The 21,930-nt window shown below is 42.3% G+C and overlaps 8 protein-coding genes across 9 annotated transcripts; 4 read left to right on the top strand and 4 right to left on the bottom strand.

Annotated features, from left to right (window-relative positions):
* Positions 1-1,596: 1,596 nt before the first annotated feature.
* Positions 1,597-3,087, top strand: KdelR (ER lumen protein-retaining receptor). Its single transcript, XM_065309180.1, has 4 exons — positions 1,597-1,888; positions 2,063-2,322; positions 2,389-2,641; positions 2,815-3,087. Exons 1-4 carry the CDS (start codon positions 1,798-1,800, stop codon positions 2,847-2,849), a joined length of 639 nt encoding a protein of 212 aa, XP_065165252.1. The 5' UTR covers positions 1,597-1,797; the 3' UTR covers positions 2,850-3,087.
* LOC135796994 (tudor and KH domain containing protein papi) lies at positions 2,981-6,359 on the bottom strand. The gene is made up of 3 exons (XM_065309146.1): positions 6,221-6,359; positions 5,021-6,012; positions 2,981-4,964 (listed from the first exon to the last, which is right to left on the bottom strand). Coding segments are annotated over exons 1-3 (1,281 nt in total). The 5' UTR covers positions 6,223-6,359; the 3' UTR covers positions 2,981-4,677.
* Positions 6,360-6,497: 138 nt separating this feature from the next.
* Positions 6,498-12,314, top strand: LOC135797002 (PI-PLC X domain-containing protein 3). 2 transcript variants are annotated; one of them, XM_065309168.1, is made up of 6 exons: positions 6,498-6,637; positions 10,821-11,045; positions 11,103-11,413; positions 11,490-11,651; positions 11,720-11,927; positions 11,990-12,314. In XM_065309168.1, the coding sequence occupies exons 2-6, from the start codon at positions 10,877-10,879 to the stop codon at positions 12,214-12,216; spliced, it is 1,077 nt and encodes a 358-aa protein (XP_065165240.1). In that variant the 5' UTR covers positions 6,498-6,637; positions 10,821-10,876; the 3' UTR covers positions 12,217-12,314. The 2 variants fall into 2 exon arrangements, with proteins under 2 accessions (XP_065165240.1, XP_065165231.1); XM_065309159.1 differs by lacking the exon at positions 6,498-6,637 and adding an exon at positions 8,599-8,771.
* On the bottom strand, positions 6,669-9,343 carry LOC135796976 (6-phosphofructo-2-kinase/fructose-2,6-bisphosphatase-like). The gene is made up of 4 exons (XM_065309122.1): positions 8,858-9,343; positions 8,247-8,378; positions 7,589-8,181; positions 6,669-7,521 (listed from the first exon to the last, which is right to left on the bottom strand). The coding sequence occupies exons 1-4, from the start codon at positions 8,877-8,879 to the stop codon at positions 6,862-6,864; spliced, it is 1,407 nt and encodes a 468-aa protein (XP_065165194.1). The 5' UTR covers positions 8,880-9,343; the 3' UTR covers positions 6,669-6,861.
* Positions 12,315-12,332: 18 nt separating the features above from the next.
* LOC135796986 (PAT complex subunit CCDC47) lies at positions 12,333-14,327 on the bottom strand. The gene is made up of 3 exons (XM_065309134.1): positions 13,178-14,327; positions 12,935-13,067; positions 12,333-12,875 (listed from the first exon to the last, which is right to left on the bottom strand). The coding sequence occupies exons 1-3, from the start codon at positions 14,189-14,191 to the stop codon at positions 12,637-12,639; spliced, it is 1,386 nt and encodes a 461-aa protein (XP_065165206.1). The 5' UTR covers positions 14,192-14,327; the 3' UTR covers positions 12,333-12,636.
* A 298-nt stretch (positions 14,328-14,625) lies between these two features.
* On the top strand, positions 14,626-16,544 carry LOC135794949 (trichohyalin-like). Its single transcript, XM_065306496.1, has 3 exons — positions 14,626-15,348; positions 15,412-15,819; positions 15,881-16,544. Exons 1-3 carry the CDS (start codon positions 14,744-14,746, stop codon positions 16,467-16,469), a joined length of 1,602 nt encoding a protein of 533 aa, XP_065162568.1. The 5' UTR covers positions 14,626-14,743; the 3' UTR covers positions 16,470-16,544.
* LOC135795022 (uncharacterized) lies at positions 16,521-18,495 on the top strand. The gene is made up of 6 exons (XM_065306610.1): positions 16,521-16,684; positions 16,745-17,050; positions 17,112-17,318; positions 17,381-17,754; positions 17,822-17,986; positions 18,055-18,495. Exons 1-6 carry the CDS (start codon positions 16,663-16,665, stop codon positions 18,298-18,300), a joined length of 1,320 nt encoding a protein of 439 aa, XP_065162682.1. The 5' UTR covers positions 16,521-16,662; the 3' UTR covers positions 18,301-18,495.
* On the bottom strand, positions 18,356-21,930 carry LOC135795511 (uncharacterized). The gene is made up of 4 exons (XM_065307248.1): positions 21,732-21,930; positions 19,103-19,358; positions 18,894-19,047; positions 18,356-18,832 (listed from the first exon to the last, which is right to left on the bottom strand). The coding sequence occupies exons 2-4, from the start codon at positions 19,337-19,339 to the stop codon at positions 18,723-18,725; spliced, it is 501 nt and encodes a 166-aa protein (XP_065163320.1). The 5' UTR covers positions 19,340-19,358; positions 21,732-21,930; the 3' UTR covers positions 18,356-18,722.

Genomic DNA, 21,930 nt, shown 5'->3' with positions numbered 1-21,930 from the left:
GCCCTCGAGCACGGCGAAATCCTGGTAATTTAATTATGAGCAGGTTTTAATTACTGAGGGCGCCGCCGCAACATTCAGTGAGTGCGCTGACGGCGGAGTTGATTTAATGGATTCTCCAGCGATAGTTTGATTGATTGATTAATGGTTGTATGTCATCGGTGTATTTACAATTTTCGATTAGGGAGTGTGTTTAATATGGTAAAATTTTCGAGAGCGCGTTGGTTTTTCGCAGCTGCAGGAAAAAATGTGTGCGCGGCTCTTATGCACCTTGAAGCAATTCAATTATAATCTTATCAATGTTTATACACTATTGTAATGCTAGTATGTCAGCTGCTGGCGGCTTTGTAAGTGTAAGTAATCGTTTTTAAAACGAATACTTCAATGTGTATTTACTGTTTGTACAGCTTGTTGATCATTACATTTCAATGGGTAGAAAAACACAGCGCGCTTCTCGAATTCTCTTCGCTGCAAGCGATAAAAAAGTAAATAGTTTTTTGTAGGTTCGCCGCGTCTCGTATTTCAAGTGTTTTAATTCCGTTGCGTGATACCCCTAATCTTTGGCGCTTTAGACAATTACGCGCTGCATACAGCGAATAATGAAGCGCCCCTCGCAATTAAATACGTATCGCGTGCGGCCGTGCATTGGGGCAGAAATATCATTGGAATTGAGTTCGTTGGTGTCGTGGCGACGCTGTGATGCTGGTAGCAATTTGCCGAAAAACCACTTAGGCGTGTGAAAATTGAAGCTCTAACTGGCGGCATGCGCGCGCGGAGGCGGCGTGCGGAATTCAATCTGCGGCGTGCGCCGGCACGACGCCGAAAAAGAAGGACCTAAATGCTTAGTCAGCATTAAACAAGCTTTACCGTCGTGAACTTGATTTTAAATCATCAGCGCACCAGCCGAGGAAACTCTTTGAAGAGAAAAAATTAAATCTCCTCGAGTCTGGAGCGGTGCGCGCAAGTTTCAGTCCAACAAGATTAGCGCGTGTTTATTTTTATTCGGTTTTATTTGCAGTTAACTTAGGTGGCTTTAATCAAACTAATTTGATCTTTTCACCGGCTCACTCTACACACACCTAGGCGATTGTTAAAAAAGTTATATAACTTACCTCGATTTAATTTAATTCACCCAGCACGAAACCAGAACTATGCACCTCGGACACGATTCACACTTGCAATGTGCTTATCGAGAAACACCTGGATTTCGTACACCGCGCGCCATCTGGGAGAAGAAGGCGAAAATCTGTAACACGTTTTCGATTATTTGCTTATCACTTCATGCCGTAATTTTGTAATTATCCCACGTATCAGTGCAAACGTCACGACTGTATAAGTCTGTATAAGTAACAATTGCGATAAGTCAAAGTAGCATTTACTTATTTGGCTTATATGTGCAATTTATTTATACAGCAAACAGCAACGTGAATACCAATACAAACGCAAACAATTACTGTGGATAAAACAGTGTGTAAATAGCAAAGAAATCTACGCGTTGTGGATCACAGTCGTTCTGAACGCGAAAAATATTTAAACGTTGTCGGGGCGGCGTATTAATACAACCGGACATACCACCAGCGCCATCTGTTGGCCCCGCCTGAATCAAGCCACGTCACGTCGTCTGCGTGTTCCAATCGTCGATCGCGACTTCGGCGAGCGAATTTGTTGTGGCACTGCGGCAGTGTGGGTGTAGTGCATGTCGGCAGCGAGTGTGATCCTCCGGTGCATCGAAGAAACTCGCTCCAATCGAATCCAACCGCTAGCAGCAGACCTCCGCCAGGCACAGCCAAAGCTCCCAACATGAATATCTTCCGGTTATTCGGTGATCTTTCACATCTCCTCGCGATTATCATCCTGCTGGATAAGATATGGAAGACGCGATCGTGCGCTGGTAAGGCATTAGGGGCTCTTTCACCGGTCACACGCGCTTTGTTGCATAGTTACGGTCGTCTGGCGAGCGTATTTGTTAAATTTTCAATCGTGATTGTATTGGCGCAAGCCTTGGACACGTTTGCCGGCCGGGCTGTAAACGTGTAACGTGTTTTAATGTTTTCTACCCTCGCAGGAATCTCCGGCAAGTCGCAGATCCTCTTCGCGCTGGTCTACACGACGAGATACCTCGACCTCTTCACCACTTATGTCTCATACTACAACACCATCATGAAGCTCATCTTCATCGCGGCGTCAATGGGGACCTGCTACCTGATCTACATGAAGTTCAAGGCGACCTATGATCACAATCATGACACTTTCCGCTGCGAGTTTCTCATTGCCCCAGCGGTGGTGCTCGCACTACTTATCAATCATGAGTTTTCCTTCCTGGAGGTAGAAAACAATAGAAAAGCATCGATTTTACTCAGTAAATCACTAATATATGTTTGGTTTTTGTAGATCCTGTGGACTTTCAGTATTTATCTAGAGTCGGTGGCGATTCTGCCGCAGCTCTTCATGGTGAGCAAGACCGGCGAGGCGGAGACGATCACCTCGCATTACCTGTTCGCACTCGGCTCGTATCGCGGGCTGTACATCTTGAACTGGATCTATCGCTACGCAACTGAGGACACCTACGATCTCATTGCGATCGTCGCCGGCGTCGTCCAGACGGTGCTATACTGTGACTTTTTCTATTTGTATATTACCAAAGGTAAGTTCCACAACTCACGCACGCTCACAAAATGACAAATTCCAAGCTCATGCATGCTGATATATTCACTGAAGAAAGTCAAGAATGCCACAAAACTATTGCTTTTCAATCTCTGAATCACTTGCAGTGCGTGCGAATGTGAGTAATACAACACGTTTCTCGTTTTGTTTCAGTTTTGCATGGCAAGAAATTGCAGTTACCAGCTTAATAACATAGATCGAACGCGAGGTGCTCATCGTCTCGCAGCCATCATCCTGAATGAAGAGTAAATCAAAGAAATAAGGCAAAAAATTAAGCGAATTAAGTCGATAGCAAAAGCAAAAACAGTTACGCAGACCATCCAGGAAACATTGAATGTATTTTTTTGTGTATTTGAGAGAACTTTCATATTGATTGAGGTTCGTTTATATTAATTAACAATTCATTAATATATTTAGATAAATAAACGACGGTTTTGTTGCCCTTTTTATATATCACTCGCGCGCATAGTCAAACGTGTGTATACTCCATTGCGTTTCTTAGCTCATATCATGTCTATGATAACGGTAGTGGTAGCAGGACGCATATTGTCAATTTTCTAGATGTCGACACACACTGTCTGGACTCGACAACCAACAAAAGCACACAAGCGTTTCGCCATTCCTTGATTGTCGAATCCGACCGAAATGTACTTGTACTTATATTCCATGTAAAAAAACAAAACAAAACAAAAAAAAACGGGAATTGTGTTCCACGCTACATTTTTATACCACGCAAGATCCTTTGCTCATGTGAATGACAAGCGATTGTCAAATTATATGTACATTAAACAATGATGATTTACTGTTCGTCATTTTAAGTTCTAGCGCTAGGTTTTAAACTTTTAAAGGTGCAGAGACGAAAGTACGCGTCAGTCGAGTGAAAAAATGCTGTTTCATGCGCGGAGGAGGCTCGCTGATAGCAACACTTTTTTTTTTAAACTATAAAAGCAATTGTACCTTCGATGTTTAAAACATTCATTGCGCCAGCGTGCTTTCAACACGTCGCGCGCGATAAGCGAACGTAGACATTTGTTTGTTTGCGTTCGCCAGTTAACTAAAAAAAACAGGATTAGTCTTCGATTCGATCAAGATTGATGTGTACACAATCTCTACTTCACAACAACAACAAAAAAAAAACACAAAATATTATATAGTACGAAACTAGAGTTTCAGACAAATGAAAAACCCGAGAAAAAGTAATCGATAATATAAATATAAACAATCTGTTTGGTAATTTAATAAAACAACTACTAGAAGCGAAGCTGCACCTGTTTTCTTTCTTTTTGTATCAATAAAAACCTGATTTAATTTCATTAAAACTTCTTATCGTAGTCAAACAAACAAACGCATTCCCTGTATGTAACAGTAGTCGGTTAAAACAAAACAATTCTAAGCTAATTCATCATTCTCCTCTCTCGCCCGTCCGCTATTCCTACTTATTTACAAATCAATTACTAATACTTTTTACATTAATGCAGTTTATCACGATCTTTGTTGGGCGAGATATGATTAGTAAACGCAGCACTCGCGCACTTATCACTCGTTAAATAGTTAACAAAAGTCTATAATTCTAAAAAAATGGCAGCCGGCTTTAATTCGATAAGTGCGCGCGCGGAAAAAAGTCGAATTTGATAATATTTCATGCATTGTGCTGCAATCTACCACGTACCACGTAAGTTTTTTTTTTCGTTTGTTTAAATTTAAGTTTTAACCATGTATCTGCAAATGCGTTAAACGATAAACCACATGTACGGACTACATACTACCGTTTATAAAAACTTGTTCCATGTCACTCGAAATATTACTTGCTCTATAAAATTCGTCACGATTAAGTTGATAAGTTCAAAACCATGTAGTCAAAAACCCGCCTAAGATTAGTTTGTAAATTGCACTCGTATGCGTTATCACCGTTTCAAGCGAAGGAACAATTCGATGTCTTATATTAGTATAGTTGTACTAGTCCTGCCCTAGGCAGCAAGTTTTTTTGTTTGTACGAAAATGAAATCAAAACCGCGATTAGCTTCGCTCCAAGTCAGAACTTGTTAAGCTACGACTGCTCTCACCGGCGCGACTATGCACGGCGTAACCCTGACGCACCAATTCCTCACCGATATTAATATCCGCGTCGTTGACGACGTCGAACAACTCGACACCGGGCACCGGGGAATCGCTGCGCTGGGCACGCGTGCGCTCCCGGAAGGAATAATCGGCGACTTTCGCGGATAGTTTCCGCCATTGTGCGACGTGCGCCCACTCTTCGAAACGATCCACTGCTTCAGACGTCCATGTTTCTTCTACAGGTTCTATGAATGATAACAAAATGTATTACATTAATATGTTTCTTGTTTGGAGAACATACCGATTCGTGCAAGGAAACATTCAATCGCCTGAAAGTGTAGCTTCAGGAAGTTTACTTTAAGTTCGTACAGATCCGCAAGCGCTACTTTTTCTGTATCGCCGTAATCAACGTAATACAACTCAGCAAGGTTGTCGTTTATTTCCAGTACCTCTGCGCGGTACCAGCGTTCGTCGTAGAAAAACGTAGCGGCGACCAAATCGCCAACTTCGACGTTTTTCAGTTTATGCCAGTCGCGATTATCGGGCACTTTGTAATAATCTGTCATTTCCTCGACAAGTTGATCAAGCTGCTGTGCTTTTGGGCCAACAATCTGCAACCAGAAGCGTGATGGATCTACCATTGCAGACACATACACTTCGAAAGGCGTTGTTGAACTTTCAACACCTCCAAGTTTCTCCGCGTATTTACAATGCGCTCGCGGTGTGCGTTTCTCTAAAGATTCAATCATCTGCATGTGGTCATTCATGAGTTCCTGTACGCATTGTTTCGTGAAATCAATCTGTTCTCTTGTACCCTTCAGGGCAATCTGTCGCACTTCAGTGCCTGATGTCTTCTCGACATTAATACGTGCGCCTGTCAGATCACAAATGGCTCCGATTGTGGAACCTTCCTGGCCGATTAATCGACTCACAAACTTTTCTGGAATACTAATATGCTCACAGAGTGTCGCTTTTTGCTCCTCGATGATATCTTTGATTGCAAACTCGGCCTGGCACACGGAATCTTGCGTGCCTCGGATGACACAGTAGCTTTCAGTGGTGGGACCTGTGGACCTCTCATGAAAGTCAATCTTTGCTCCGCTCTGGTCCTGCAGGGCTTTTAATCGGTGGCCTCTCCTTCCGATTAAATGTCCGACATATGCACTAGGTACTATCAGTTGTAAACTTATTTCATTATCACTCTTTAAGTACTGATAGATCAGATAGCCGCCCAGACCGCATAGTGATACACCAAGGGCCAGTGATAAATGGTTTGTGTTTTTAAATAGTGACCTGTTCAGAAATCACACAAACTGATTTGTAGTACGCGTTTATTTCAACTTTAAAAGTTAGAATTGTGCAAATAATAGAAGCAGTTGTGGATTATGATTGGTTGAGGTTTTCGCATTAACAAAGCCCCGGCGAGGGGATAAACAGGCGTGGATCACATTCAGGGAAGGAATTAAATAAAACCATGGGGAATGTTTGATGATCTACTCACATTTTGTGATGGAACTGATTTGAATTACACTGGCCAGGCGATGGTAACGAAAGTTTGCGCGTTATGTGCGTGGAAGTTAGGTTAGCCTACAACACATATGGTCTCGCGATGTCGTAATGTTTGTGCAACTCGCGGCTTAACAGCTTCACGGCAAACGGCTCGAGATTCGAGGATTTCTTGTGCTCATTGGGCGTCGGTTATTAATAGCGTTGTCACCTCATGGTAATTGCATAACCAACATTTCAAACGTGGACGCCGCGCGACTAGAGTCAACCGCCCAGCGCGACGAGATCTGCAACAACACATGCAATGCTTTTGCGCAAACCGCATTCGAATCAAAAAAACGCCAAAATTCATCCTACGCATGCAGCAAAACCAAATAAATTGCTAGCAAATTAATAGCACGGCGTCTATTTGGTAAGTTAATCTCAATTTCAAACAATCACGCTTATCTGCAGAAGAGAATTTACTCAGTTCTATAAATAGTTGTATAAATAAGTATAACGAGCGTTTAGAACTATTTACATGTATAACAATACATAACTACAGATAGATTTCATATAAAAATACGTTCTGCTTATAAAATCCGTCAATTTTGCTTCAATAGAAGTTACCAAATGGGAATCAAACCAAGCAATCTTTTACAATTGCACCAACGAGTCGAAATGTTGCGGGATTGTTTTCAGGACTTCGTCCTTACTCCTCGTAACATCACAATTCATCGGTTTACACCTGTTAGTATCCACACAATCCACAGGCATCTTCACCGTCTCCATTGTATACTCATACCCACGTAATGTTAATTTAATTAACGTGTGCAGCGGGACTTTCATGTAGGGAATGTCCTCCGCTGGTGTGCCGAGGAAATACGCCAGGACACAACGCAATACTGCTTGATGACCGACCACCAACACATTATTCTCGGTTTCTAACTGTTGCAAGACTGGCATGAGACGTGTCATGACATCCACGTAGGATTCACCCTGTGGGTAGCGATATTGTAGTTTATCAGCGTCACGCATAGCTAATTCTTTCGGATGTAACTCTAGCAGCTCTTCATAAGAGCAGGCCTCGCATTGACCGGAGTAGAGTTCGTCCAAAGCATGGAAGTGTTTCTTTGGGACGTTCATATGCGCGACTGTGGCTTTCGTGCGTTTTAGTGTCGAAGTCCAGATTTGTAGATTTTGAAGGTTTAGGGCTTTCAGGTGGTTGGATAACACCTCGGCGTATTTTGCACCACGTGGGGACAGACCTGCATCACCACCAATTCGTCCCAAAACGTTGAATTCGCTTTCCCCGTGCTGTAAATATTTAAAAAAGTTTTTATATAAACTTTTAATGCGTTTTATTAGCATGTCTGTGTCTTACTCGACTGAAATAAAGAGTTTGCTGTAAAGGTTTGGGAGTAGCAATGTATCCTAAAATAAGACACTGTACGCCAGTGACACCATGCGCTAATACTCCGCCATAACCATCATCAAGGAGTTTAACAGTAGAACAAGCGTTTTCCGCGCGTTGACCAATCGAAGGTGTCTCATACTGCTCTTCATAGTGATCCATCTTTGCCCGAAGGTCCTCCAGCGCCATTTCGATAGGCATATGGCGGTAATCCACCGAATGTGCAAGAATAGACTTAAAATGCATCTCTAATAATAGTGAATCTTCACAGACACATTCAATGAAGAGTAATTGTACACCAGCCGCGTGTGTTTGATCAAGAATAATCTGACGTTGACGCCGACATACGTTGGGCCCATCAAGAATCGCCACTTGAATACAATTCAAGTCAATTGCAGAATTCGCACACCGGTCGTCCTCCAACAGCCAGTCAACGGCGTCGTTCAAGGCTTCCTGGAAACTCAACTGACGCACTTCCCAAGCGGGGCGATTGTCCTCTTTGAACATTTCGTGCGAATCGTAGTGGTCGTAATGTTTACGCCGATACTCACTGATATCGAAAACTGTAAACAACATTAAAAATCAGACTCATTGCTTACATTACTGTTAATGTTTACTAAATAAATACCTTTACAATTGTTTCGGGTGTAGTTTAGATATCTGCAAATGCGTCGTGCGAGTAAACTCTTGCCTCGGCCAGGTAAACCCACAGTGGCGACCAGCAAGCGTCCCAGATGTCCTTGCTTGAGGTCACGGTGTACTGCAAAGGACATTACCGTTAGCAATTAACAACAATCGTGCCGCACAAAGTCCACAACAATGAAAATCTACGCGTCTAAAAATAATTTTGATAACAACACTCGATGGGGGTGTGTTTTGGGTGAAATTTAAGCACCTCAAAGTTCAAAATCGAAGATACAATCGAAAAACAAGAAGATACGGACATAAGTTGTTTTGCATTCCAAAAATAGCAAATAATTTAATTTTAAACACGCCGCTGATAAGGGGAAATTATTCCGATAATTTGCAAATCTTGCGCGTGTACATAAAAAGGACGAGCGTGCGGATCGCGTGCATGTTTCCTCCCGAAGCGACCCACGACTGTTATTAATTGTTATAATTTGTGCGCCAGTCATACACGTAATACACGTCTGTAAGTACTCATAACTCATAATAACATTCACTTACAAATTACAAGCACTTTCAATTTCAATCTTTGTATTTCACTTAATCGCTCACCTTGTTTGTTGTTATGCGCCATGTTGACTTAACAATTTTGTAAGTTTTAAACGCTTTTCTTTCTCTTGGCACTATTCGAAGTGATCCGAGCTGGTATGCACAATTGAATCGATCAATATGCGGTGCATACCAATGCGATACCTAATTTCGGTAGCCAGAATGTCGTCGAGTAAATCGCAGAAGATGACTGAGACGGATCAGCGCTGTCCTGCACACAAATACGTACGGAAAGAAAGCAAGCAGGCTGACGCCGTGCGGTGAGTGTGCGTGTAAGTCCTCGCTGGTGATAAGATAAGCGATAACCGCGGTGGTGATTACAGTGTGTGTAACACACTGAGGAGGCTCGCGCGACGGTTTTCCCTGTACTGAGTTAAAGTTAAGCCAACAGCTGAGCGTACGTTGTCGTCGCTAGTGCGCCGGTCGGGCGGCCTTAAACTATCGCTATCTACTCGGCGCGCGCTTACTGGACTGGACTGGAAAGCGGCTCGCTTCTGATTTGTTTATTTATATGCACGGCGCGCCCCGACTTCACCAAGTGTCCAACATCACATACACACGAAACTTTTTCTCGCCTGTGTCTTGACAACGCGTTAATTACACGTTGAATTTTGTACACGTGTTGAACCTGATGCACGCGTAAGTGCACTCTGTGGCATCCAGCCAAATTATTCCCGAGTTCATCACTCATCATTAATTAATGCGAAACAGACGCACTGTATTGATTGAAATTTCATAATTGTGACCATTTTGACCGTGAACCACACGCTGGGATTTGTTCCGTCTAAGTCTACTGATGTAACTTTAAGCTTACCACAGCAAGAATATCTTTCTAGTCTTTCTATGTTTCACCTGCGGCCATTTCCGCTTGTCATTGAGATTCGCGTACATTTTTAGATTATATCCGCCTTTCCTCCTATTTATAATTATAATTATCATCTGTGGGCGGAAGTTGCACTCAACACCTGTTCCTTATCGCATCTTGCAATTAATTATAAATAGTATATGGCGTGATTAATCCTATTAAAATTACCTGATGTTTTTTTTTTTAAATGCTGGTCAGGTTTTGGACTGTAAAAAAGTTTGTTTGTTTTTGTTTCGAAACCGGTCATGGTGTGGATTGTGTATTTGTGTATTGGTGGCACTCACGAAATTCGAGCGCATTTTATCATTTGTTGACTCGATTCAGTGGAGAATGTAATCGTAATGTGATATGTCATCATCTACGTAAGCTGAGCCAATGTAGTCACAAATAATGCAATATTATCCGTGGGTGTTATAACAAATTCGCGATAATGTACGCAAATTCGGGTCAAACTAGTTGTTGTTAACGCTTTTAGGGTTCGTACATCATCCAAATGTGTAGTGACAATTGAAAACTCTAGAAATTTAATATTTTTATGAATTTTTATCGTTGTTTCGATGAAATACCGAAATATATTTGCGTTTTAAATGTAATTTACTAGATGGTATTGCCGCATTTCAATCGAAATGATTTATGTAATTTTTTTCCGTTCTGTGAAACAAAGGAAGTTTTGGGGGTTTTGCAAAATTAGAAATCCATTGATTTAACAGAGTAGCAGTCGTATTAGTCGCAGAGGTCATGTAATCACAGGAAGTCCTTGACCACGAATCGCAATCGTAACCTGAATCGGCATTTGTTTGGCTTCGCATTGAATCAAAAAAAAGAGCTTAGCGCACGATTTAACCCACACACACACGCTGCTGGTGGTGAATGCGTGTGTTTGTATTGTGACGAGCCCACACACAATACCGCCCCCGTTGCTTTGTGCACCACGATGCGTCCCTAATAGCGTCGTTGCGTCCTTGCCGCCGCCGCCGCCGTTGCTATCGACGCGATTCGCTGCTCGTGGGCGCCGACGGATCCCCCGCGAATCGATTCGCCATCCGGATGCACCGGCGTGACCGGCGCCTCCACCAATTTTCACGATCATTGTGTTTCCAGGAGAGCTGGCGAGCTGCAGGACGCGGGACTACCCTCGATGGCACAGGTGATAGAACATGGAAGATAAACTGATTAACAGCGATGATGTGCTGCGGCAGAATAGTGCCAAGACGTTAAACTCGTCGAAAACGGAGAATTGCAGGTTTTCCGAGGATTTATCGTCGTGGATGTCGTGTATGCCGGAAGAATTGCGACGTCTTCCTATTATACACCTTGCTATACCAGGTAAATGATTTTTTTCTGTTTAAATTAAATTTTTTAAACTTTGTTTTGTGTGAGCAGGTTCACATGACAGTGGAACATGGCCAATCAACGAGCATTCCGACTGGGCGCCAGATTTGGACAGTATTTTAAAGAAATTAAAGTGGTTGGGTATTATTGTTAAGTGGGTGACCAGTAGATGGTCAAAAGCACAGGACTTTAATGTTTTGCAACAACTTGAAGCTGGTGTGCGCTATTTTGATCTGCGGATCGCCACACGTGTGTCCAAAGACAACGTGCGTGATTTTTACATTGTGCACGGTTTGTACGGCCCTCCATTGAAAGAAGTCCTGGCGCAAATTCAACAGTTCCTATTTGCTCATCCAAAAGAGGTAAAATTCAATAAAATTTATTAAAATTCGCCATTTTGAAGTCAAATTATTAATTTTTGTATGTTTTAATGTGTAGGTTGTGATAATTGACTGTCAGCATTTCTATTCGGTGACGACAAACGATCACGACACCCTGGCGACCATCTTTTACGACAGTCTGAAGGATAAAATCGTACAAACGACTTCCAGCTACATGAACAATTTGACCATGAATTATATGAACGATAACCAATATCAAGTAAGTCGTATAGTCTATTTATAACGGACTATAAGCAAGTGTAACGATGTTTTAATGCGTTTTCCTAGGTGATTATGGTGTATCGCAACAGCCAAGCCTTAAAGTACAACTTTTTCCCGTCCAGCGCCTATCCGACTCCATGGCCGGACACCACCAACCCGGATATTCTATGTGAGATTCTCACTGAGAACCTGAGGACGCGAAATAATAATGTGGGATATGTGAGCCAGTTTATCTTAACGCCAGTGGCGAAAACAATACTTACAAATTTGTTTAGTAAGTGTTTTTATCAAAAAAAAAAATCAAAAACTTGTTTTTACCTTTTTGTGTGTCTACAGCTGGTAATTTAAAGAAGTTCAGCGGGTTACAGCTGCTCTCCAAGAAGCTCCACTGGGTAAAAGAACAAACCCCGGGCGCACGGGGTGTTAACGTCATCATCGCCGACTTTGTCGACATCCAGGATCAAAACTTCTGTCGTACGGTCATTGATTTGAATCAAAAACTCCTCGCAGAGGGTGACACCGAGCTGGAAACTCCACGTGGACTTCCACCTGTAACAAACTAACCCTATTCTATTCATATTTGACATACATACATATATATTATTTATATTGTACACTATATAGATATCTATACAATTGTAATAAAACATATTCGTTTGTATACTCTGATTACTACCAGTTAAGACCAGTCTGTTCGTTTATTGTACTCGTCAGATATCAACAAAAGGCAAAAACTGCGCAAACATAGCTATATCAATCTTTTGGCATGTTTCACATGAATTTTATTGCTTAGATAGACATGACTCGATTTAATAAGGAAATAAAAACGCCGTATACACACCGAAATCAGAAAAACATTCCACGAGCGACTATTATCACGTAACGCATGATAAATAATTATAAATGATCAATGAGGGAAGTGTATGAGGTACTTTTATGCAGGGAACACAACTGCGTCGCAAAGATAAACATTGTAGAGCTGCCTACAATGCTTTGACTTTTAATTGTTTCATTTTAGGAGCGCGTTTCTTAGCGAGACGTTTCTGCTCGCGCTCTTCGTAACGGCGCTGACGCTCCGGGTCGTCTTCGGCCATTACTTTTTCTTTTTCTTGGCGGCGTTTTTCTTCACGACGGGCGGCGGCTGCTTCAGCGCGTGCGGCGTGTGTGGATTTCAGGAAAGCCTCTTCGACGCGTTGACGGTTTTTATCCGCCTTGGTTTTACCTGTCATTCAATTAAACAAGAAATAAACACAAGAAACACAGCAGGAAAAAGTATAGTACCCTCTTTAGATAAACGATAACGCTTCATTTTCTCCATGCAGTAGAAAACCAAAACCATCAGGGGTTTCAGCTGGTCCATGGCCTGCTCCAGCTGCATTCCTTTGATAGGTACATTAAAACCAAACAATAAAACCTGCAAATTGCAAATGAAACATCAAATACGTGCTGCTAAATAAAAAACTGATGTCGAAAAACAATACAAGTGAGATTTTTTTGGGGAATAAATTGTGAATAATCATTTACCCTCTTAACGTCAGGTAATTTTAGCGCACCAGTATCCTCGGTCTGTTTCGGCCCGGAATACTGATCGGAGATGTGGACGTAATCCACCAAATCGGTGTACTTATTTAATATGGCAACCATTTTCGAGTCGAGCACCGCGGACGTCGCCTCGGCGATCTCGCTCATCACAAGGAAGCTCGACGGGATATTAAACTTCTCGCCTGGCTTACGCTCTGGACAATACACGCTGATATCGGCCATGTCCTTGGATAAATGCACAGCGGTTTTCTTGCTCGCCACGCAGAAGACGAACGTGTCCATCGCGTCAACGTCCATTGTGATCTTAATATGGATCTGATCCAGTGCAGGTCGCATCATGCCAGCTAACACAGCAACCAGGTCTTGCCTTTTGAGTAATTTTAACTCAACCAGCATGCCTTCACAGCAGGTTCGGCCACTGCACCAGAGAGTGAAGATATTCTCTGATTCTTTGACTAAACCGCCGGATTCTCGGCTGTGTTCCAAGTTGCCATCGTCACCTACCAGTGAGAAGTTGTCCTCGAGTAGTTGTTTGTGATTTTGAAACCATGTATTCGCCAGCATTGTATTCTTGGATTTACCAGTGATGAAATTGATGAAATACACTACCAAACCAGCAATCATGAGGATCTCCAGCCAGTAGCTGTCCCAATTCGCCCGGAAGTGGATGGGTACCTTGGTAATGGTGATTTTTGGCTCTGCTTCCACCTTCTCCTCGCGTTCATTGAAGCCCTCGAACTCTTCGGTGTCTTGAAAATGCTCGAATTCTGAATCATCGTCGCTGGTGATCACCACGTCGTCGTCCTCGTCGTCCGGCGAGATGAAAATGTCGCCTGGTTCGTCATCAGTGGCGATTTTCTCGTTGCTTCTTGCGTCGACGAAGTTCTCGTCAGCGTCGAACTCTTCGAATTCGGCGAACTCATTGTCCTGATAATTGGTGGCCCAGACGGAGCAACCGACCAGAACAATGTGCAACACCACCAGCCATATTTTCATGATGATTTACGTGCGTTGGCGAGCCACTTTTAATTAAATAATCGCGGCTGAAGTCAGTGCATGTGCCTGCAAATGTTTATCGACTGATTACGATGACATGACACTTGATACATCGATTGTGAGGTTAGCCCCGTGAGTTTCTAGCGGCGCCTGCGTGTTGTGCTCGAAACTCACGTGACAATACCAATGCAACGCGTTTAAATGTTGATGTATAATTAGCGCTAATGCACGCTTCAAGCTTTATCTAATCGTAATATAAACACTATGCAGCTATTTGAGATGTTATTATCGTCAATTGCAGTGACTACTTGATGTAATTCATGCAATTAGGACGGATAACATTACAATCACGCTGCGCCCGAAACAAATTCCCACTGCGTCTCTTAGCAACGTAGTTTTTGTTGATGAAACAATTTTCAGCGCTTGGCAACTCAACTTTGTTGATTGATCCATCAACTCACAAAGTATTTCATTCCCTACCGGCCGTATACACTTTTTTACACACCTCTACACATTTCTGTTGCTGAACAATTCAATTTTATAATTTCCACCATGATGACAAAATGGCGAATTCCCGAAGGGAAAAAACTCCAAGAAACGAAAGTTTCAGAGCGCATCAAAGAACTACACATGACCTCGGAGAGAATGGGGGCAATCAAAGCGCATTTAACGCGTAATGAACGCCTGGAGGCCGAACTGCAGGTGGAAGCCGACAGACTCGCCAAAGTTAGGCAATGCTCGGAGGATATGACCAAGGACTGGACCGATTCCATCCAGCATCAACATGCAGTAAGACAAGCTGAGTTGGAAGCAAGACTACATCAGCAGAACGACCAGAATCTCGTCAAATTTCTGACTGTGAAGAAAGAGCAGGAAGCTGAAAGGGATATGTATGTCAGTGAGGTGAGGCAGAAGATGCTTCAACGGCAGGACTTTCCCAAAACGTTGGGATCAGCATATCTCTTCAGTGAAGTTCTACATGAACGGGAAAAACAGAAAGATTTCGCGAAGATACTCAGGGATCAGAAGGAAAAGCTTATTAAAGAAGAAGTTGCAGTGATGTTGGAGGACGTGGAGAAGTTCAAGGAGGAACAAACCGAGAAGAAGAAAATGTTGTTCAAGAAGAACAAAGCATACGCTGCGGATCTAATGAAACAGTAATCAATTCCACGTTTTATTATCTTCAGATTACATATTTTCCCTTTTTTGTTTGTTTTCAGAGTGGTAGCTGTGAAGACAGCAATCAAACAGCAGCGTGAGGATAAGATTGAAGAAGAGCTCTCTGATCAGGTACGCGCGAAGCATGAAGCCGGCCGCATCGAAGATGCACGATTGAAGAGAGTAGCAGAAGGCCGTAGACAACTCCGCGAATCCGTGGAGTTCTTCCTGACCACACAGGAACAGGAACGTGCAAAGATCAAGATGGATGACCGAAACCGTGAGGTGATGACGCAGATTATGGAGAAGAGCAAGGATCGCATTCGTATACTACTGAAGCAGAAATCAAAGGAAGCACAGGAGAAGCGAATTGCGAAAGGGCTCAGCACTTATGACAATAGCATGCAGCTGAAGCGTGAAGCAGAGATGCAACTGATATATGACAAGGGAATGGCCAAGTTTAACCAAGAGTAAGATATTTCTTCATTGGCAATTATTTAGTGTAACTACCTAAAACCTTATTCATTTCAGGGATCAAGAACGCCAGGAGGAGCAGCGTGAGAAGGAAATCCGCTTCAGACAGGAACGCATTGATATCCAAAATGAAGCCATGGAGAAAAAGGAAGCAGATAGAAAGCGCAGTGAAGAAGTGGAGAGGTGGAACGTCCTCAACCGGTTCAAGCGTGTGGATGAAGATAAACAATTCCATCAGAGGCTGAAGAAGAAAGCTGATGACATGCGAGCAACGCTCTTGAATGATTTCAGATCCGAAATGAAATTGAAGACGGAACGTCTGGCAATCGATGCCCAGGCGGAGGCACGTGCCATCCGTAAGAAAAACGAGCAGGACGATAAGAACTACATGGAGTACGCGAAGCAAGTGAAGGATCTTGCTATCGAGAATGGTTACAATACTGTTCCCATCGATAAGGTGGTCAAGACTTATTCCCGGGATGTGATTGGAGAGAAATCCCTCACCAGGTGCGAGAAGTTGCACAAAGAAACCTGTGCTAACAAAGCACACGCCGTGACCAAACCAGGAAAGAGGACGCATTGTCCACTGAGTGATCCCACTATACAACACAAGAAACAAGCCGAGAAGAAGCACAATTTGAAGTAGGAATTGCGCAGGTCCACTTTTGGGAAGTGATTTCGACATTTACAATGAAATAAATACAATATTTTTTTGGCCGAATCTGTTGTATCATTCTGTCATTGTCAATGTGTCAATTGAATGTCAGTGATGAATGATGTTTTAATTGCAAGGATGAGATGTCTGTTAGGAGTGGAAAGCGGTAGAATTCAAAAGAAGAATGATATCCAGGAGATTAACTGGTAGGAATACCATCTGTTTTCATCACTGTCATCATTGATTCTTTGTTATCGGTTGCAAAGGAAGAAGATCCACTCGAGATATTCGCGACAGTGCGGAGTCAAGTGCGACTGGGTCATCTTTGGCGTTGATAGGAAGTAGATCTGGTTCCGTGTTATCCACATCACCGGAACCAGATGCTCGTGGTACCCCCGAAAGATCACTCAGTCGGCGATCAGAACATTTATCAGCACGATCATCATTTTACCTGTGTAGACCTGTGGGTACTCCAGGTACCCCGGGTGGTGATGGGTCTCTACAGCCTGTAAACACTCCACACTACGAGTCAGGTGGAATTAGCAAGTATACCATTACTATTGTTGCATTATGTACGTACCTTCAATTGATCCTCTTTGAATAGGAGATTAATTAAGTTGACCTTTCGGGTAGCTATTGCAGTCGTTTTCATAGCCGTGACACGCAAGTATGGGTTTCTTGGTGGTGAGACACTAGATTTTTATAATATGAGCTACGTTAAAGATCAGGTTGAAGGTGTGAAACTTTCAGTTGCGCAGTTGCACACCGCGAAGAAAGATATTGAAGATGTCTATACCAAAATGACTGATATGTTGGGCAGTATTAAACAACTGAATGAAGGTATACCCCAAAAAAATATGTCTACACCTGAACAAAGTTACAATATTCTTTGATTTATTCAGGTAAGACTGTCATTGAAGGTGAAAGAGAGAGTGAAGGTGAACCCAGTTCCAAAACATTTTCTGTATCCGAAGAATATACAACCGCGATTGCAACAATAACAGAACCCGAGACACCTGAAAAAGAAGTTGAAGGTATTCCCAATTGTGGAGACGAAAGTCCACCTGAAAATGAGCAAATAATTGAAAGTGAACATGAACATGAATCTAACACCGACATAGACGAATTGGAAGAGTTGGTAGACTACGCGCTGGAATCAGCAGGAGCCGAGATAGTAACCACCTTGAAAACACAGAATTATCGTGACACAAACGAGGTGACCTTCCTAGGCATGACCCTCTGTTCAAAAGAAAAGGGTCCTGAGATGATTCTTCAGGTAAGTCCCACCTATTTATAAAACTGAAAGAAAAAAACAAGTTTAATTTGTTTGTTTACCCAAACAGCGTACATTACTACCTGGCAATTGCTGGGCGTTCAAAGGACAAGTTGGTGGTGTGGTCATTCAACTCTCCGTACCTATCCAAGTCACCGGGATTACCATCGACCACATCTCCAGGGACTTTACGTCGTACGAATTGAAATCAACACCGAAGGAGTTCAGTCTTTTTGTAAATCTGCTTAATTTCTTCAAATCCCATGAGTAGAAACTCATTTATTAACCTACCACCACTTCCAGGGCATAAACGAAGACATGCAAAGGACAAGACCCAAATTATACTACGGGCGCTTCATTTATGACATCACCCTGGATTCAAGTCAATACTTTTTAATACAGAAAGTAACTTATCCTGTGGAGATGGTCGAGCTGCGCATCCATTCAAACTACGGCAACACCGAATACACCTGTCTGTACCGCGTGAGAATTCATGGTATACCCGACGCTACAATCGATTACGACCCTGAAGAACCCAATGATCTTTGATACAATGTATCTGTCTAATTTTTATTCCATAGTTTACTTACTTATAATAATCCCATAGTCTGTGAGTTTTTATTAACAACATTGATACATTAGTAACAAATACAAGTAGGTTTATAGATACTAGTCAATTACAAAAATAAGTAAGTTGCACACATTCACAACTTCGATGCGCTCTGAACACACACGTACGTAAAACCTCATCGAACAACTGAAAGATTCAATGTGATAGAAATGACTTCAGTAGAGAGCAACAGAAACGTGTTATAAGTACTCGTAGATGGCACATCAATGGCAACTTTGCAATAAATTACGTTAAATCGATAGAAAATAATCGATACATTACTGGATGTTAGTCGCAGTTGATTACAATTATTTTTTGGTAATAAGATTAAATCAGACTTTGTTTATCTTCGATAGAAGTTTTAATATTGCCTTCTGTAGGGGGCTTTTTTGTACGCGGCGCGTGTGTCGTATTCTTCTTTCACGATTTGGAAGAAACTGTAGGTAACTAGCCACATGTAGACGTAAATCACTACAAAAAACATCATTTTAAAAATCGGAGAAAATTGTGGTGCGTTGTTTTTTATTCTTACCGAACGTGATCAATCCAAGAATCAAAAATATGCAGCCGTGAATAACAAAACCATCAATAAAGAAGTTTATCGAGGTGTACAGAACTGATACCAAGAGACCTATGGCCAGCATAAGACCACACACGACAAATGGTAACAAGAGCCACATATTTCGCTAAAATTTGAAATTTTATTCATTTTATGAATAAAATGATGATGATGAAACTTACGTTTAATATGCCGATTAACAACAGTATTGATATTAAGATCGTCATCGCAAAATTGATCAACACAATGATCTTTACGATCCATTTTGGTAATTCGTCGATGATGATTGTGCGTAGATCGACGTTAACTGTCGCGATGATGATGATACCAATAATCGCGAGTATGATCGCGGCTATTCCAGCGACAATACTGCCCGTGCGCAGTGAAGAACAACAGCAAAACGTTTTTAACACCGGCATTTTTTCTGATTCTGGTGTTCTGAAAGTATAACAGTGGATATGTTAATGTCAGGCTTTGCAATGCGCGCTGAAATTCCATGGCGTATTTAGCACAATTACGAAACGATTTATCTGGCTAATTATAACCGCGCGTCGGTGCAATTTTTGCGTTCGATGAATCAACGCCCCACAATTTTGCCAATGCGTTGGCAGGCGTCCAGGTTTCGCGCCGGTTCTAAAACCAGCAAGTCCAATTTCGTGTGGTGCAAAATAATCGCCGCGCACGTTCAACAACAAGTCGTTCGGAAATCGTTTTCGATCATATAAAACGGCATATCAAGCGGCTAATTAAACGTGCAGGAAGTTTTTTTTTTCGACTTTCATGCATGACTATTGACTTTAGATTGAGTTTGGTCGCAGTGGAATGGATGATTCGATGAATTCAGTTTATTGCCGATGATGACCTAGAACCCAGCAGACTTGTGTTGTGTACCACGTGCAAGCGCACCCACCCATATTTGTGCACGATACAATTACGTCAGCGCGATGATCGCACGAATTCGTTTCGCATTATTTTCGTTTTGCTGCTGCGCGACCAGCGCGAATTCAACAAATCCAGCGCGAAGCGAAGAAGGTGAGCCCCGCCGCTGCGTCAGCGTTTCCGCCATTGCCGACGCAACAAAAACGCGCGATTTGCGTAGGTAAATCGTATACCTGATCTTTAACGCAGCCGTGAAATGAACAAGGTAACTTCCTTTAACTTCCATCGCGCTTTCAGCTTAATCAGTGATTTTTCCACATTGAAGTTTTTTTTTGTTTCGATGTGGAGTGTTTACAAACACTCCAACTCGAATATTAGCAATGTCACATGCCATAAAGAGCATTGCATGTTTTATATGTCAATGTCGGAAGAACTTGACCCAAATATCTCTTTTAGTCGTCGAGGCGACGTGACGCCCGCTTCACGGCTACGCGTCTTGCTTCGACGCTTTCATCGATCGCACGCCGACAAAAAGCTCGCATCATGTCTTCGCCACAAGTTGCACACATCTCAACAAACGTCATGATGTGATGTGGTGCAAGCGGCACACGTGATGACACAAAATGTTCAAAATTCGCGTCCAGATCGCAACTCTCGGTTTTCTGTTTTGGCGCGCCGTGCGAGACATTTAAAATAGCGCTCAAGGTTTGACCGCTATAAACGCTATAAACAAATTTCGAATGTCTGCCGACACTCATTTCGACTGCATGATTAACTTGTTAACGACGCCAATCACGCCGGCATCTTCGCTCGACCGGAGCAAAGATTAAGCAATTAATTCGCCTCTAATCGGTCACGCTGCAATTACGGACTGTGGCTGCGAGTGTGCGCTCGAAATAAACAATTTCGTCGTGCGGCTTCCGAACATCTGGCGCCTGGCGTTGCAGGCGCAGTGTCGATAAGTTAATACATCGCGGATTACGCGATCGCCGATGGACAGCAATTTCCGCACTGCCATAATTAAGATTAACGACTTTAACCTGAATTTTCATCAAATAAACGCGCCGCCGAGGCGGGCACCACGAGCACACAATTTATTTATATAGAATATCCGCTCGCCTTCGCGCTTATGATTTTCAGAAAAATCCTTACATTTATATTTTAATATTCGTAATATCTGATGTCTCATCATTATTAGAAATTACGTAATATTTAATTGAATCACCGCCAAGATTTTTTTTACCTTTTATTTTGTATTTTTGCGTGATTTAACGACGCCGGACGGTAAAGTTCAGGTAGATCTTTTAATAGGACGTAATTTAATAGCTGGCCAACGTATAAAACACAATGATACGTCAACACCTAAGAGTAAAATGGCGCAACCTTGATCTGATTTGCGCTTTTTTCTTTTCTCGTCTTCGCGTGATTACCAGGAAAATCGAATTGAATTAACGTTTGACATTTCCAAGTAAATGCTCTTCGTTTAATTAATTTTCTGTGAAATTTTCTTGTTTAAATTGTTTATTTTGTTTTTCTATATTTGGTTGAAACGTAGTTGTCGCGGCGTGACGTGAATCCAACAAACAACAAGTTCAGCTTGCGTAATAGTTTATATATTTTATTGCAAACATGTCGATCCTGTCGTGACCACACTAGTCTAAATTGTTAGTGTAGACGCGTGTGTGGTAGTCGAATGTATGTCGAGTTTTGCGCATTTCGCGAATGAAGCATATTTGCGTTTTTAATTATATTGGCCAACGACAGAAGGAAACGCGTTTGCAATTTGTGTTTACACTAAACGAACAAAAAAAACCCGCCGATGAGATCATATCTAATTTTAGCCAGGTGTAGTATTAGTTTCAAGGATAATTTATCGCATAAAATAAGTTGTCGTTGTGTATTTTGTATTTTTTATCGACTGACAATACTTACTTTTGAAGTGTTTTGCTTCGGAATTGATTTGGTGCACTGGTAAAAAGTTTGACGCAATTCACTCAAACGCACCGCGCTGTATCAAATGATATCCTTATTTCGAAAAGCCGCCTCGCAGAATTGGTGCGTGCAAATCGGTGCGGCGGAGCGCGCGCGAAGTAGTTTACTGCGGCTGGTGGACGCGAACGATTTGGCGAGG

Source organism: Atheta coriaria, unplaced genomic scaffold (genome assembly GCF_025399875.1).
Source record: "Atheta coriaria isolate IRGN ID8LTWV9N9 unplaced genomic scaffold, Caltech_Dcor_3.1 hic_scaffold_1_pilon, whole genome shotgun sequence".
Lineage (NCBI taxonomy): Eukaryota > Metazoa > Arthropoda > Insecta > Coleoptera > Staphylinidae > Dalotia > Dalotia coriaria.
Note: the sequence above shows the minus strand (reverse complement) of the source record. Positions and strands in the feature narration are given on the sequence as shown.